The 15,547-nt window shown below is 41.4% G+C and overlaps 1 protein-coding gene across 1 annotated transcript in view; it reads left to right on the top strand.

Annotated features, from left to right (window-relative positions):
- Pter (phosphotriesterase related) overlaps positions 1 to 15,547 on the top strand; it is a 61,757-nt gene that overhangs the window by 23,618 nt on the left and 22,592 nt on the right. The window contains exons 2-3 of the mRNA XM_055593847.1: positions 11,949 to 12,406; positions 14,082 to 14,347. Coding sequence (XP_055449822.1) covers positions 11,975 to 12,406; positions 14,082 to 14,347 — 698 coding nt within the window. The 5' untranslated portion in view covers positions 11,949 to 11,974. The remainder of the gene's footprint in view (positions 1 to 11,948; positions 12,407 to 14,081; positions 14,348 to 15,547) is intronic.

Here is a 15,547-nt window from a genome sequence, read left to right as displayed (position 1 = left end):
AATATATCCTCAGAAATATATCCTCAGATGGTGGTCTGCGCTAGAGACAGAAATTCATTAAAGTGTGTGAGTAACGAGCTAAAGCTAGTTTTCATAACCAATAAAATTATTTTTTCTTATTTGTCCTTTAGAAAGAAAGAAAGAAAGAAAGAAAGAAAGAAAGAAAGAAAGAAAGAAAGAAAGAAAGAAAGAGAAAGAAAGAGAATTATTCAAAGCATAGAATCTTTTTCAATTTTTTTGATCAGGCTCCAGAATTTCCATCCTGAGTCCCGGACTTTCATGTCAAGGTGACTTCGAGGTCAGCCTACTGAATACTCAATGAAACCACAGGATTTAATCAGACTGAACCAAGCCACTGGAAAGATAGAGATTTGATCTGAAATATTACATAAGAGACAATACCAAACATCAGAAAAGAATGGTTCTTGAGAACATAATCTTTGTCGGTTTTTGGTGCTTAAGTTAGAGGAATCAAACTGATTTTTACAATGTGATTTTATTTTAGGTGTTGATCTTTTTTGCACTTTTTTTCTTTTCCTGATTATAAATATAAAAAAATTAAACATAAACGAGCTAGGGAAATATTGTTGTAATGAGAAAAATATGAACTATCTTTGCATATTCTACCAGCCTACAATAAACATAATATTTCAATATGTCTAGTTTTAAGCGCTTATGCAAATATATATGCTGCACATACATTTATCACAGTTAGTATAGTTTGTTTTGCTTTTTAATATATTACAGTATGAGCGTCTTCCTAGATCATTGGACAGTCTTTGAAAGTGTGGGCTGTGGAGACAGCTCATTGGTTAAAGCACTGGCTATACAAGCATGAGGGCCAGAATTCAAATCTCCAGAACCTGTGTAAATGCTGGGTGAGCATGGCAGCCTCAGAAGACAGAGGTAGAGGCAGTCAGCTTGTGTACTCGCTGTGAGCTCTGGGTGTGATTGACAGCCCTTGTCTTAGTAAATAAGGCAGCAGAGTAATGGAGAGTGGTTCCTGACAGCAGCTTTGAGATATATACATGCACATATCACGGGCATGTGCGCTCACACACTTGTGCCCACACAGACGCATACACACAAACATACACTCACACGCCAACAAATATGGAAAAATACTCTTTAAATATTTTTCACTGTTTATATAGGTGTCCATAAGTATTTCAGCATTCTCTTCTAAGGTATTTTTGTTGTTTTTACAAAATATGTTTATTTTTATTTTGTGTGTGTACCTGCATATATGTGTATAATGTTCATACAGTGCCTGGGGAGACCAGAAGACAGCTGGAAGTTACAAGCAGCTGTGAGTCTCTGTAGGCTGGCGCTGGAAACTGAACCACAAGTCGCTTAACCACTGTGCCATCTCTCCAGCCCCCTGAAACTTGGTGCCTTTCTAGATACCAACATAATAAAATCTTTCTATATGGATTTTTTTTTTTTACATGTGCCTAAACTTCTCCTAGAAGCAGATTCCTAGCATTGAGGTAGCATATTTCGGTCTGTGAATAATGCCAAAGTGTTTTTCTTTAAATCTAAGGAAAACTTTACCTCTGAGCATTACTGCAGAGAGAGGGACTGTGGCATTTCTACCTTCATTGTGGTGGTGTTAATTTTTATAAACTACTCACCGAAATGGCAGATTTGTTGTAACGGTCCTCCAAGGGAATTTCTCTTTTGAAATTTGTAGGAACCCTACAATGTCACTACTTTTGCCGACTGTCAAGGACTAAGTTACCATTTAAATGTAAAGCTTTTCTCTGATGCCTGAAACAAGATTTCCATCCATGAAAATCCCTGACAGTCATTTGGTACTGCTGCTGCAGATGTAAGTTAAGGTCTTTAAATGATGGACTTCTAAATAACTGTATACCTTAAGCAATACGTTTTATTTGTTTACGGTGTGTATAGGCATCACAATCACAGGACAGCTCCTAGAAATCTGCTGTTCCTTGTACCTTACAAGTCCCACGGATCAGCTCAGGCTTGGCAACAATGTCTTCACTCACTGAGCCTTCTCACTTGTCTGCCCTTTATTCTTTAGAATGTTCCCACTAAACTGAAATTGCATGGCCTTTTCTTCCGCCATGTTTTGGAGTATTATCTGGCGACATCAGTCCCATCTCAATGCCCTACTTATCCATCAATGGGGCATTTGGTTAGCTACTAATAGAAAAGACGCTGCATTACATTGTAGCCCCTTGAAAGTTGTTAATATAGCATTTCTTTTAAAAACTATAGCAATATTTTTATATGTCCATACTTCTCAAAATGGTATGTCCACCCAGTGCATTCCCTTTTAAAATATCCATGCCTTTTCTACATGGAGAAGAAAGAAAGAAAGAAAGAAAGAAAGAAAGAAAGAAAGAAAGAAAGAAAGAAAGAAAGAAAGAAAGAGAGAGAAAGAGAGAAAGAGAGAGAAAGAAAGAAAGAAAGAAAGAAAGAAAGAGAGAGAAAGAGAGAAAGAAAGGGACAATTCTTAAAAAAAGAACAATAACCAAAACAATCCAGAGCAAAAAAGAACAAAGTAGGAGGCACTACAGGAGGCTTAAGACAGTACAGACCTACAGTAATTACAGTGGCATATCTTTGCATAACAGCGCACACGTAGATCAGCACGCACGGAGAGCCTGCCGGGAAGGAAACCCACATGCCCACAGCCAGCTCAGCTTCAACAAGGCTTAAGGACGTGCACTGGGGCAGGGACAGTCCTCAATCAGTGGTGCTGTGAAAATCCGACACTCAAACATAGAGGAGTCAGAGTGGATCTCTCTTTCCCCATGTTCAGAAAGCAACTTGAGATGTAAAGACCTAAAATTACTGAAAGAAAATACAAGGGAGCTTCCTCAGTACCCTGAAACAGGAGAACATTTTTTTATTATTATTACTATTACATTCTAAAAGCACAGAGCAAAAGCAGAAATTCACAAGTGAGATGACATCCAGCTAAAAAGCTTTTACCATAGCAAAAGAAACTATCAGCATAATGAAAACTTTCAAAATAGGAGAAAGTATTTGCAAACTATGTATCTGATAGCATTTAAAAATTTGACTGAAAGCTCATGGCTTCTTCAAACCTCACCATATCATAGTCCCACAGCTAGTGATGAGGGCTCCAACTTAGCAATTTGGCCTGGGGAACAATCCACGGTTCAGTCTGCAGCTCTATCTTAGAGCAGAGGCTTCAAACAATAGCTATTTTCTAATACCCCACAACTCTCCAGATTTACTGTGCTCTGCTGAGTCATTTGGAGCTGGGGTTGCAGTCATCTGGGACCTTTGTAGAATGAAAGCATCCACGTTGGTCATGCAACTGTCTGGTACCTCCAAGGAGGCTGAGTTCACAGGGGCAGAATGACTGGGAACCTCCTCTCTGCAGCACTCCCAGGATTCCCCCCTTCACACGCAAACGTAAACAGACTTCTTACAAGATAACAAAACGCGAAGAAAGAGGCGGCTTCTGAAGATTTTGGTTTCAGATTGCCATCCTATCAGTCCATCACTTCCACCATATTGTTTTGGTGACAGTGAGTGGCAGGCCATCTCAGGGTGGCAGGGGGCTGCAGAGGAGTGGTGTCGTTGGAGGCACGCTCACTGACGGCCATCTGTGGAGACTAACACGCTGTAGTATGCACATTCATTTTAAAAGGCATTCTCGTTGCTGTTCCCCATAGCTAATGAGGACCTCCTGCAGCTGTAATCACTTTGGTGGGCATTTCCAAAAACCTAATGAGCTCTGATGTCAATCGAAGTAGTCAATCTACTTTTAACAATCCTGGGTCTCAAGTGCAGGAATTCATTTATAAGCAAATTAGAGCCTTGGTTTGATTCATATACTTCAGCCCCCTATTGTTAGTTTTTAAAAAGAACAAGTTCAGGTCCATTTGGCTGTGGATACTAAGAAAATATTTAGGAAATATTTCAAAGTTTGTAATAATTCCAAACATATCGATGGTGCTTTATAATTTAAATAGTGCTTTTGGGTGTTCTCTGGCTTGCCCTTTCCTTTTGATCTTATGCCATCGTTCAGGAGAATGAGTTTTCAAGCAAGGAAACGAACTCATCAGAAGCTTTTACGCTTTCTTCAAGCACACAGAGAAGAAATGTCAGAGCTGGGGCCCATTCTCCCGAAGTTCCCTCAAATGTTGAAGGGCCTGAAGCTGAAATCCATCCTCCTACATACACACACACTCTCTCTCCTCTTTGTCTCTGTCTCTCTCTCTCTGTGTGTTGTGTTGTGTGTGTGTGTGTGTGTGTGTGTGTGTGTGTGTGTGTGTGTGTAAATACATATATCTTAAAGTCTTTTCCTTAAAGAATAGAGCCTGAAGCTTGGACTGCATTGAAAATTCATTTTTCACAGTTGGAAAAACAGATTGAGAGTAGTTATGCTACTCTCCCAAAGTGATGCCTTTATTTAGTGGAACAGCCAAGAACTATAGACTGAAACCTGCTAGTCTTCCAGCTTCATTCATCCCTTAAAGAATAGATTTATAAAGAAATTTGTGTGAAGATTTTGGAGGTGCTGCCTCATTTCTGTAATCCTAGCACTTGGGACACTGAGACAGGAAGATCTCCATGAGTTCAAGACCAGCTTAGGCTTCATAGTGAGTTCCAAGCCAGCCTGGGCTTCTAGGATCCTGTCTTGTTAAAACGAAAGAAAGAACAAAAAAAAAAAAGTGAGAAAGAAATACAGATATCTTACAAATTTCAGACACTAATTTGTGATTTTTCTAGGAATTAAATGTAAACACTTAAGATCTTTAGTGATTAAGTACAGTTCAGAACCAGCATTAACATACTCAAAGTATTACAACTTCTGATGCTGCAAAAGGCACTTCTGTGACATTCTGAGGACTAACAGAGATTTTCTTCCTTCTCTCTTTTTTTTTTTTGTTTGTTTTTGTTTTGTTTTGTTGTTGCTTTGCTTTCGTTTTTTGAGACAAGTTTTCTCTGTATAGCTTTTGGCTGTCCTAGATTCACTTTGTAGATCAGGTTGGCCTCTAACTCACAGAGATGTGCCTGCCTCTGCCTCCCCAAGTGCTAAGAGTACAGGCTCTTTTTCTTTACTTTTTTCCTTTCCTTCCTTCCTTCCTTCCTTCCTTCCTTCCTTCCTTCCTCCCTCCCTCCCTCCCTCCCTCCCTCCATTCCTTCCTTTCTTCCCTCCTTCCTTCCTTCCTTTTTTCTCTTTCTTTCTTTCTTTCTTTCTTTCTTTCTTTCTTTCTTTCTTTCCTTCCTTCCTTCCTTTCTTTCTTCCATGTGTGTGTTTGAGAGAGAGAGAGGGAGAGAAAGAGAAAGAAAGAGAGAGTGATATGGAACTACACTAAAGCCTTATGGCTTTCTGCTTGCTAAGTAAACATTCTACTACTGAACTAAACCCCCAATTCTACTAACTGGCCCATGTGGTGACAGGTGTATATCTTGATTCCAGGACTACCTTTGGTATTGAAATCAAAACATTTCCCCAAGTATTCTTCCAGCATCCAGGTTGGACCCTTCTTCAGAAAGAAAGGACATAGGATGAGCCTGCCAGACAGTGTTTTGACAGACTATTACACTCCCCAGACTCTAGGATGTCACTGGTATAAAGCTTATTTCATTTTTACATAAGATACCATTTCTTCCCCCTTCCTTCTCTCCTTTTTTCCATTGCCTCCCTACTACTTCCCTCCTTTTCACCTTATTTTCCTCAGAACAAGAGTATTTTCAGTTGTTTCACTAAACAGCAAGCTAACAAAATCAACAAGGTAGTTACAATAAGGCAGTGACAAAATCAACAAGTGACATACAGTCACAGAATGTGTGATATGAAGAGTTGACCGGGTGGCCCATTTTGATGGACCTAGAGTCAGTGAAGCCCCCAACCATCTCCTCAGCCATGCACGCTGATATGGTCTCCGGCTTTCATAACATTTCCACATTGTCTGTCAAGTCTTTTAGTCTAAAATAACAAAAAATAAGCTTGTGAGTGAAATCATTTTTTTTCCAGTTATTTCATGAGATGTTCATTTTTGCTCTGAGCCACTTTTTTCTATTTATCTCACAGTTTGAAGAATGTAGTGGCTTCCGTTTATGCACTTGTGTGTTCAATAACATCATCTTTCCCTCTCTTTCTCTGTCCTGCACCTCTGTACAGGAAATGATGCCCTGGCCTCATCCTTACGCATGTTAAGCAAGTGCTCTACCATTGAGATACCTCTCTAGCTCTGTTTGGTTGTTAGTTTGGAACAAAGTCACACTTAGCAAGCTGGCTTTTAACTCACACTGCAGCCCAGGCAGACAGGCCTGGAGCTTAGGATCCTCTTGCCTCAGTCTCTTGAGTCGCTGAGACTGCAAACCTGTGTCACAGTGCCCGCTAGCTCTTTCTGTATTTTGAGCATACCTGGTATAGAGGAATCGCATTACTTGTGTGCAAGATGCCCTTCCGAGGCCACTGTTCTCCCGCAGCCACATCCTTGCTGTGTGAGAGAAGACGTGTCACAGATTTGAACCTGTACATGATGGAAGTATTCAAACAAGCTTAAAAACATATTATATAGTTGTTAAAATATTTTTATCACAAATCAGATGTCAGCTTTAAGTGTGGTGTTTATAGAGAACTGCTGTACTGTGATGTAACACATAAAAAATAGAAATGTTGATATATTTGGGCCATTTATTTGCAGGGTATTTTTTTTTAGTGCCAGAATGTCCAGTTAAAAAGTTCCATCTGCTTTTTTGCTTTTTTGCCATCTCAACTGGTGCCATTTCAGACCAAGCCACCATCTGATTTTTTTTTTCTGCACTATAGCAGTAACTTACAGGTCTCTCCAGGGAAATGGCCTTGGCTCCATCTCTTTTCCCTCATCAGTAAGGGTTTATTCATGAAGGAAAATGAGTGAAATTCAGCAGAGTGTTTCATAAAAGGTGCTGGACCTTTCACTGTTGTGGGAAAAGTCGGGGTAGAGAATTTTAAATTATTTCAGTAAAAAAGTCAGCTTGCCAATGTGACCATTATATCTAAGCTGAAGTACTGATGGCTTCCATCTGCTGTAGGGCTAGCAACCTGGTGTCAGAAACAGGGCAAAGCACCATGCGGACAGCCTGCAGTGGCTGTGAGTTGAGGAGTTCCCACCTGGTCACAGAGTAGCCAGACTTCTAGAGGACTTCTCTCCTCTGAAATGTGGAGGCAACTCTGTCAGTTACTCATTCTCTCACCAATGAGGTAAAATATGAGAGAAATCACCTGGACGGGGAAGCATTTGTTTGTGATTCATTGTTTCAGAGAGGTCAGCCCACATAGTCCAGGGCACTGTTGACTTGGCTCCAAGGTAGTGGGGATCACCATGGCTGAGGGAAAAGGGAAGGGGACACTGTTCATCTTACTGTGGCCTGGAAGTGGAGAGAAAGCGTTGTGGGAAGGGGACAGGATAAGCTTTGGCCTCTAGTAACCCATTTCTTCCATGTTGGCCCCCGCCTCTACCAACTCCCTGAAATGCTGTGATTTTGGTATCAGTGTGTTCAATGGGTCAGCCATTGCAATCTAGTAATCTCTGGAAACTTTCTCTCAGACACACCCAGTTGTGTGATTTTACCTATATCCTAAGTGTCGCAGTCCAGTTAAGTTGATAAGTTGGCCATCAGAGTTACTGCAAAGGATATTCAATTTAGGTAAACAGACCAAAATAGCTGTCAAGGCTCCTGGGAAACTGAATGAAAACCATAGTCTTATCCAGACTTCTTCCTCCCCATCAGATCTTCAGTCATCAAACAAATGTTTTATATATCTTATAAAAACTAATATATGCATATATTTGTAAATAACCAAGTCCCACTTACTGTCTCCAGTTTTCAGCTGTGTCACACAGCAGTATTGTTCCATTCTCTTACTCTCTTATTTTCATTTATTTATTCAGTGTTCTCTTTTTATTCTAGGCCCAGCGAGACTAGAAGGGTTGGCAGACATAGTGGCTCATACCTCTATTTCTGGGACTTGGGAGTCCAAGGCAGGAGGATCACCAGGAGTTCAGGCTAGCGTAGACCTGGCCTCATAGAACGGAAACACATTTTTAAAAAGGGTTATGTATTAATTATTTGTCTTGTTGCTTTGGCAAAGAATGTGACAAGAGCAATCTGAGGAAGGAAGGATTTATTTTGGGTTGGAGTGATACCATCCATCAAGGCAGAAGCACCCAAAATGGTCATATTACACCCACAGTAGAGAAACAGAAAGAAATGAATGCTGGAGCTCAGCTAGTTTTCTCCTGGTATCCTTGCCCATGGAATGTTTCTGCCCATGACTGGGCATGGTCTAACCTCACTTAACCTAATCTAGGTGATCCTTCAGACACATGCCTGGAAGGAAGCCTGTCCCTTCTGTGATTTCCATGATTCTGGATCTCCATGTGAAGATGGGCTACCATAGGCTGTTTTCTCTGGCTGGGCTATTATAGTAATTGCAGGCTGTCCTTTCACATGTGGTTCAGATTTCACAGCTGATGTGGAACACAGCTTTTGTCAAATGTGTTTAGAGCTCCAGCTGCCCTTTTTCAGTGCAGGTTGTGTCTAATGCAGAACTTTCTGTGGGAAGCTCTGGAGAAAGCTGGATGCCTCCTTTTTTTGTTGGTGGCCATTTGCCTCTGGACAAAGGTGCACTGCCACTCATCCTCTGTTTGCCGTCCCTGGCTTTGCAAGCACTTGTCCTTATGGTGAAGGATCATGAGAGCCCTCTGCTCATGTACTGAGAGGGACTTCCAGACAGAACACAGGCAGAAAAGGGATCCCTAGCCACACTGGGACCAGGAATTCTACATCTGTGTCTTGCTGCATTCAAAGATGCATTCTCGCGTAAAGCGTTTTGTTCCTTAATCTTTTCTCATCCTCTGGGTGTGTGTTACATTGTATGTGATCACAGAAGAGCCAGCCAGCTCTTCTGTTGAGAGCATTAGAGGAACCTCCCAGAGGGGATGACATTTCTTAAATACTTTTTTTCACAAAGACTCACAGTTTGTAAGCTCGAAACATACCATGTTACTCTTTCAAATACACATCAATTTAAGTGTGTAGCTTAGAACTTTTCTAGTAGATGTGGTAATAAAGCATTACACATGTAATGCTCTCAGGCAAAAGGAAGGAAACAGGAAAGGAACCCATGTGGAGGACTGGCTCTATTATTAATGGTACTGTGATCTCATCAGCCAAAGGTGTAACTACATACTGTTTATTTTTAGTAGCAAAGAATAAATAGTACATTCCAGTCTATAACCATACCACCTTCAATGCACCTCCTCTCTTCCGAACAGAGAGATCATCAATGAAAAAGACTGCCTGTTCAGGCACTGGCAATTGTGTGGTGATCCTCTGAGCAGAAGCAATTTTGTTCCTCATGGCCTGTAGAGATACACAGTCTAATGTTGAAAGTGTGGCTCTTTCACAAGAGCATTGTCAAATGCAACTCAGTAGCCACATTGCTCATAACCCCGAAGTTCTCTGTGAAAAGTATAAATCAGTCATTTATGACTCTCAGCAAATTATCCCAAACATCCAAGTTCAACATTACTGAAGTGGCTGGATAAAAACTGACCTATAATTTGTAGCCTTTTCCCCTGCCCTCTGACTTTGTTTTCTGTACTGTGCCCATTACATATTTTTGCTTTCCAAGGCACTTTTTTACAGTTGTTTTTCTGTTTTTGAAAAATAATTTTTCATAGAATATATTGATTACGGTTCTCCTCCCCCAGCTACTCTCAGTTCATCTCCCTCCCCCATCCAGACCCACAGCCTTTCTTCTGCAAAAAGAAGTGATCCAGTCAAAGTACAAAGTAATTCTACTCTTTGTTGACTAGAGGCTGTGTGCCACTTTCCTCCATATTTTGTTTGTTTATTTTCTGAGACAGGATTTCTCTGTGTAGCCATGGCTGTCCTGGATTTGTTTTGTAGACCAGGCTGGCCTCGAACTCACAGAGATATGCCTGCCTCTGCTTCACTGAGTGCTGGGATTACAAGCATGCACTACCACGTCTGGCTTTTACCATTATTTTTATGTAGAGTATTTTTATCACATTCCTGCTCAGGTTGATTCCTATGCAATGTGTATTCTCTAACTTAGTTATGAGAAATAGGATGCTCAGATAATCATAGAATGAAAGAAGATGATGTTTCAGTTGGTAAGGTGCTTTCCTTGTAGACATGAAGACCTGAGTTCCATCTCCAGAACCCACACCAAATAGCCAGGTACGTTAGTAGGTACTAGTAATCCCATTGTCAGGATTAGTCACAGGTAGAGCCCTGCAGCTGGCTAGCTAGTTTTCTCTGTGAGCTCCAGCCCAGGGAAAGATTCTGTCTCAAACCAAACCAAAACCAAAACAGCAACAACAACAAAAAAAGCAACAAAACTCAAAACAACACCAACAACTTTGGTGAACGGCTTCAGAAGAATGACATGTGAGGTTGACCTCTGGCCTCCACAAGCACAGGCTCACATTTGTGCGCTACCCCTGCCCATACAGAGAAGGCTTCCAAAGATACGAGAGAAACTAAGTTTAGAATGTTCGCAGTAGAAACACTTGAAAGCTTTAAAAGCGACTTGGTTCTCCGTCCTTCTAGTCCTGAGAACATGTCTCTCTGGTCCTCTGGAAGGAGCTTCATTTCTGGCAGAGCGCCAGAGCTGCCAGCTGTGGGTTGTCTATTCACCACATTCAGTGTCATCTTCTTCCCTCAGTCCCTTCTGTCAGGGGTGCACTTTAAACACAGATGTGCTTGAACTGGAGTCCTTGCTGTCACAGAGAGAACTTGGGCAGATACGTAATCTGTGCCCAAAAGGAAACTATGTAGGGGCTAAAACAGGTCTTTGCTCTTTTTAGAGACAGTGGCTGCTTTCTGTTGCAACAGTGTTCTAGGTTCATTTCTGATGCTATGATAAAACACCCTGACACAGAGCAACTTGTGGAGGAGAGGTTCATGTTAGCTCTCTCTCATCTGTCGCGAAAGCGTCACAGAGGCAGGAGCTGAGACAGCTGGTCACATCACCCACGGTCAAGAGAAACGAGAAACGGACTCAAACATCGGTTGCATGCTCAGTTTCTCCACTCTGAGAGAGTCCAGGGCCCCCTGCCTAGGGATGAATGGTGCCACCTGTAACAGGTTGGGTGTTCCCGTGTCAGTTAGTGTAATGAAGATAACTCCCTACAGATCTACCCACAGACTAACCCAGGCAGACATTCCCTCGCTCAGACTCCTTTCCCAAGTGATTCTAGGTTGTATCATGTCGACACTTAGCATCTAAGCAACACAGATAGCATTATCGTCACTTTCATTGTTACAATGAAGTTTTGCTTTTGTATATTGAAGGGTCACTTTCTGTGTGCAATACATGATAAACCCATGAAAGTGAAAGGATTCGTTTCTTCTTACTTTTGACGTTAATAAACCTGGTTACGCATTTCTTCTTCCTCCAGTTATTTTTGGGGCCATCCTCTATGAAGCCATACAGGTTAGAGATCTCATGTTGTGCTTCTGACACGGCAGGCCTTTCACAGAAGTTCATGCACTACGGTAGCAAATCTGTAGCACCATGAATAGAAGCCTCTGTATTTGGGTAAAAAGTGATGAAATAATATTTAATCATGACTTCCATTTAATCATAAATGGAAAGTTATCAATTATGCAAAAGAATTTTTAAATGGTTGTTTGAAGTATCGTTAAAGCATAGCTCTGAGACAGAAATAAGTGAAATATAAATGTGAATGGAATATGAAGAAATTTTCCCAATAAATAAGGTTGAAATTGATCCTGTGGAAGTGACTTGGGACATCTTAGCCACACATCCCACTTAGGGGCAGATGATAAATGAGGTCATATCTCTAGTTTCATTGATTCTCTAGACAGGCATGTTCCCAACCCCGCCCTCTACAGACAGACAGCATGTTTGCATTAAATTTTCTAATTTCCTTTCCCTTTTCCCTCCTTAGAGCAAATCCCGGTGACACTCTCAGGAATGTCTTCCTTAAGTGGGAAAGTACAAACTGTTTTGGGCCCTGTCGAACCAAGCAAACTGGGACGCACGCTGACCCATGAGCATTTGACAATGACCTTTGACAATTTTTACTTCCCACCTCCTCCATGCCACGAGGCTATCTCCAGGGAACCCATCACGATGAAAAATTTATTTTGGATTCACCAGAATCCTTATTCTCATCGAGAAAACCTCCAGTTGAATCAGGAAGTAGAAGCCATAAAGGAAGAACTGTTGTATTTCAAGGCTCAGGGAGGAGGAGCCTTGGTGGAGAACACGACCACTGGGCTCAGCAGGTCCCTGCACACACTGAAGTGGCTGGCAGAGCAGACTGGAGTCCATATCATAGCTGGAGCTGGCTTTTATGTTGATGCAACGCACTCTGCAGCGACCAGGGCCATGTCAGTGGAGCAGGTAAAATCATGATGTTGTTTGTTGTATTCAGATTCAGGACAGCCTAAAATGGGATTGGTTCAGAAGTAGCTGGATAGACGACAAAAACAAAAGAGCTAGCTCACGAAGACAGCTGCCGACTGGGACCCAGATTAGTCAGCTTCTGCATCTTTCAAGCCTTGAGGGAGGAGCTCTCAATGCACTGGTCACTGACAATTTGGATGTGTTAATGCTTAGTTTCTACGAAACCTATCAGAGCTCAGTGGTTCTGCTTCAGTCTGTTTCTAAACCTCGTTTCCCCATCATAAGCTGCTTCTGCTCTCCCCTCAGATTTTATAATCACCAGCAATGAAAATTCACAGTAGGGAGAGAAGTGGCAGACAGAGACTTGGGACGTTTGCAAATACAGCTTCTTTTCTTATTACAAGACAGGATGGAGTTGGGGTAGGTCTGTATCATTAAGTGAGAATGGGCAGGAGGAAGCAAAGTTTTCAAGGACACAAAAAAGTTGCAGGGCACATGTTACACATGTGTGTTCTCCTGTTAAACCTGTGTGCCGGTTTACGTGCATTTTCACATAGTATGTGTTCCTATGTATTTCCCATAAACTGTTTCCCATAAACTGTTTTCACATAGTATGTGTTCCTATGTATTTCCCATAAACTGTTTCCCATAAACTGTGTTTTCACATAGTATGTGTTCCTATGTATTTCCCATAAACTGTTTTCCATAAACAGGTACAGGATGTCAGGTAAACTCTCGGTGAAATATCTGTTAGTATTAAAATGACTCGTTTTAAAATTTTCATCTGCATTATATTCCGATAAGCTTTTAAATATGTACATTTATATTAATGGAAGACTGAGCTAATGATAAAAATTATTTACTTGTCAGATGACAAGTAAATAATTATTTACTGTACATATGAGCAAGTAATGTAGATATTGTGTGTTGTGTTGTGAATTTTCTAGGCTGAAGGAAGGAGAGAGATTAAGGAATTACCTGATACAGTTGACGGATTCAATAGCATCCATAGCTACTATTCCCAGATTAAAATAAAGATCTTTTTTTTTTCAATCTGAACGTACAGTCTTTCTCTTTGTCCCTGCAGCATTTTTAAGCTATAAGTTTCTCAATCTCAATAAGATACTTAGAGAAACTTGTTGAATTTTCAGTTAGTCAGAAGATTCAATGCTGTGTTCGTTAGCCATTATGAATGTTGAGTTGTGTGTGTGTGTTTGTGTGTGTGTGTGTGTGTGTGTGTGTGTGTGTGTGTGTGTGTGTAGTTAATACACATGTGCAGGTGCATGGCAGGGGGCATGTGTGACAGCTGCAGGATTGACCTCAGGTGTCACTCTTAGGAAAACTGTACATCTCCTTTGAGACAGGGTCTCTCTTTGGCTGGAACCTGATTGCTGATATTATGCCAGACCAGCTGGCCAGGGAGGCCCTGGGATCCATGTATCTCTGTCTCCCAAGTGCTGGAGTCACAGGTACAAACCACCACACCCAACATTCTCCTGTGAGTTCTGGGGATGAAACTTGGGTCTTCATGGTTGTGAAGATCTCTCCTCCCTGCCTAGCTCTGAACACAGTTTTAAAAGAATGAATTCCTAAACAAATTCCTCTGAATAGTATGAGTCTGTCTGGATGTATTTTACGATCTATAGAATAGCGCATTGTCTTTCCTCTTTAGCTCACAGATGTCCTTATTAATGAAGTTCTCCATGGAGCTGATGGAACCTGTATCAAGTGTGGAGTCATTGGAGAGATTGGGTGCTCCTGGCCTTTGACTGACAGTGAGAGAAAGGTACTCCAGGCCACAGCTCATGCCCAGGCTCAGCTTGGCTGTCCTGTAATCATCCATCCTGGACGGAGCCCGTGTGCACCATTTCAGATCATCCGTATATTGCAGGAAGCAGGCGCAGACATTTCCAAAACAGTCATGTCCCACCTGGACAGGTGAGTGGGTCACTGTGTGAGCAGGGGTAGACTACTGTACAGCTGGGAAGTTATCAGTGGGAAAAGCACGGGTGATGGGAGACATGTCATACCAAGCACACAGGGAGGTGAGTGGCCGGCTGAGCACTGGACATGGGCTGCAAGCATGCACTTCTCACACTCCACCACCGTAGACCCACCGCTCCTGGAAGGCACTACTTAAAGTCTTGTAATGAGCAGAAAACACAATCAGTGAGTGCTGCAGTTATCCCTCTTGTGTGCTGCATTCTATTCGAGACGTTTCATAAAGGTACTTTCTTAATCCTCCAGAGCTCTTCAGCACAGCTACTGCTATCTGCTCCATTTTTCTGTCTTACGCCATGGCCAAGCCAACTCTACTTGTTGAGTATTTCCAACAATTGGGCCATGGCTGCCTCTACAAATATAAATACAGAGAAAACAAATGATTTCACCCTGAAAGGAAGCAAAAAATGTAGGTGCTTATGTTTCTGCCACTTGTTTTTGGTTTGCAACACCTGAATTTTGGAAACTAAAATCATTAAAATAATGATAAATAAGGTATCTCCATTGTAGCATATTAGTATTTCTGGTTGCTATAACAATTGGAACACACCAAGCAACTTAAAACAACAGAAGTCTATTCCCTAACGGTTCTGAAGGTGAAAGTCTGAAAACCAAGTGTTATCAAGAGTGTGGGGTCTCAGAGCTGTAGGGAGAACCCTCACCTTGTTTATTCCATTGTCTGACAATATTAGTGTTCCTCAGCCTGTGGCTGCATGGCTAGTTTCTGCCTCTGCTTCCCATGGCCTTGAGTTTCTCTGTCTCTCTTTCATCTATAAGGACATTAGCTATTGAATTTGCGACCCACCCATGTAATAGAATGACTTTATGTAAAGATCCTTAAGTATATCTATATAACCCTTTTATCGAGTGAGGCCACTGTAAGAGATTCCTAGGGCTAAAACACAAACATGTGATTTTAGAGTGTGCCACACAACTCTATGTCTTATTACAGGCTTGACAGTTGCTTGACAACTGCTAATACACAAACATTTAATCCACAAACATGTAACAAACTGTTTGTACAATTGTTACATGCTTGGCTATTGCTAATATACAAACATGTAACAATGTTGCTAATGATAAATTATAATCCTTTAGATTAACTGTGTTAGATCACAAGATTTATAATTCTTTCTC

The sequence above is a fragment of the Psammomys obesus genome, unplaced genomic scaffold (genome assembly GCF_907164565.1).
Source record: "Psammomys obesus unplaced genomic scaffold, mPsaObe1.curated_primary_1811, whole genome shotgun sequence".
Taxonomy (NCBI): domain Eukaryota; kingdom Metazoa; phylum Chordata; class Mammalia; order Rodentia; family Muridae; genus Psammomys; species Psammomys obesus.
Note: the sequence above shows the minus strand (reverse complement) of the source record. Positions and strands in the feature narration are given on the sequence as shown.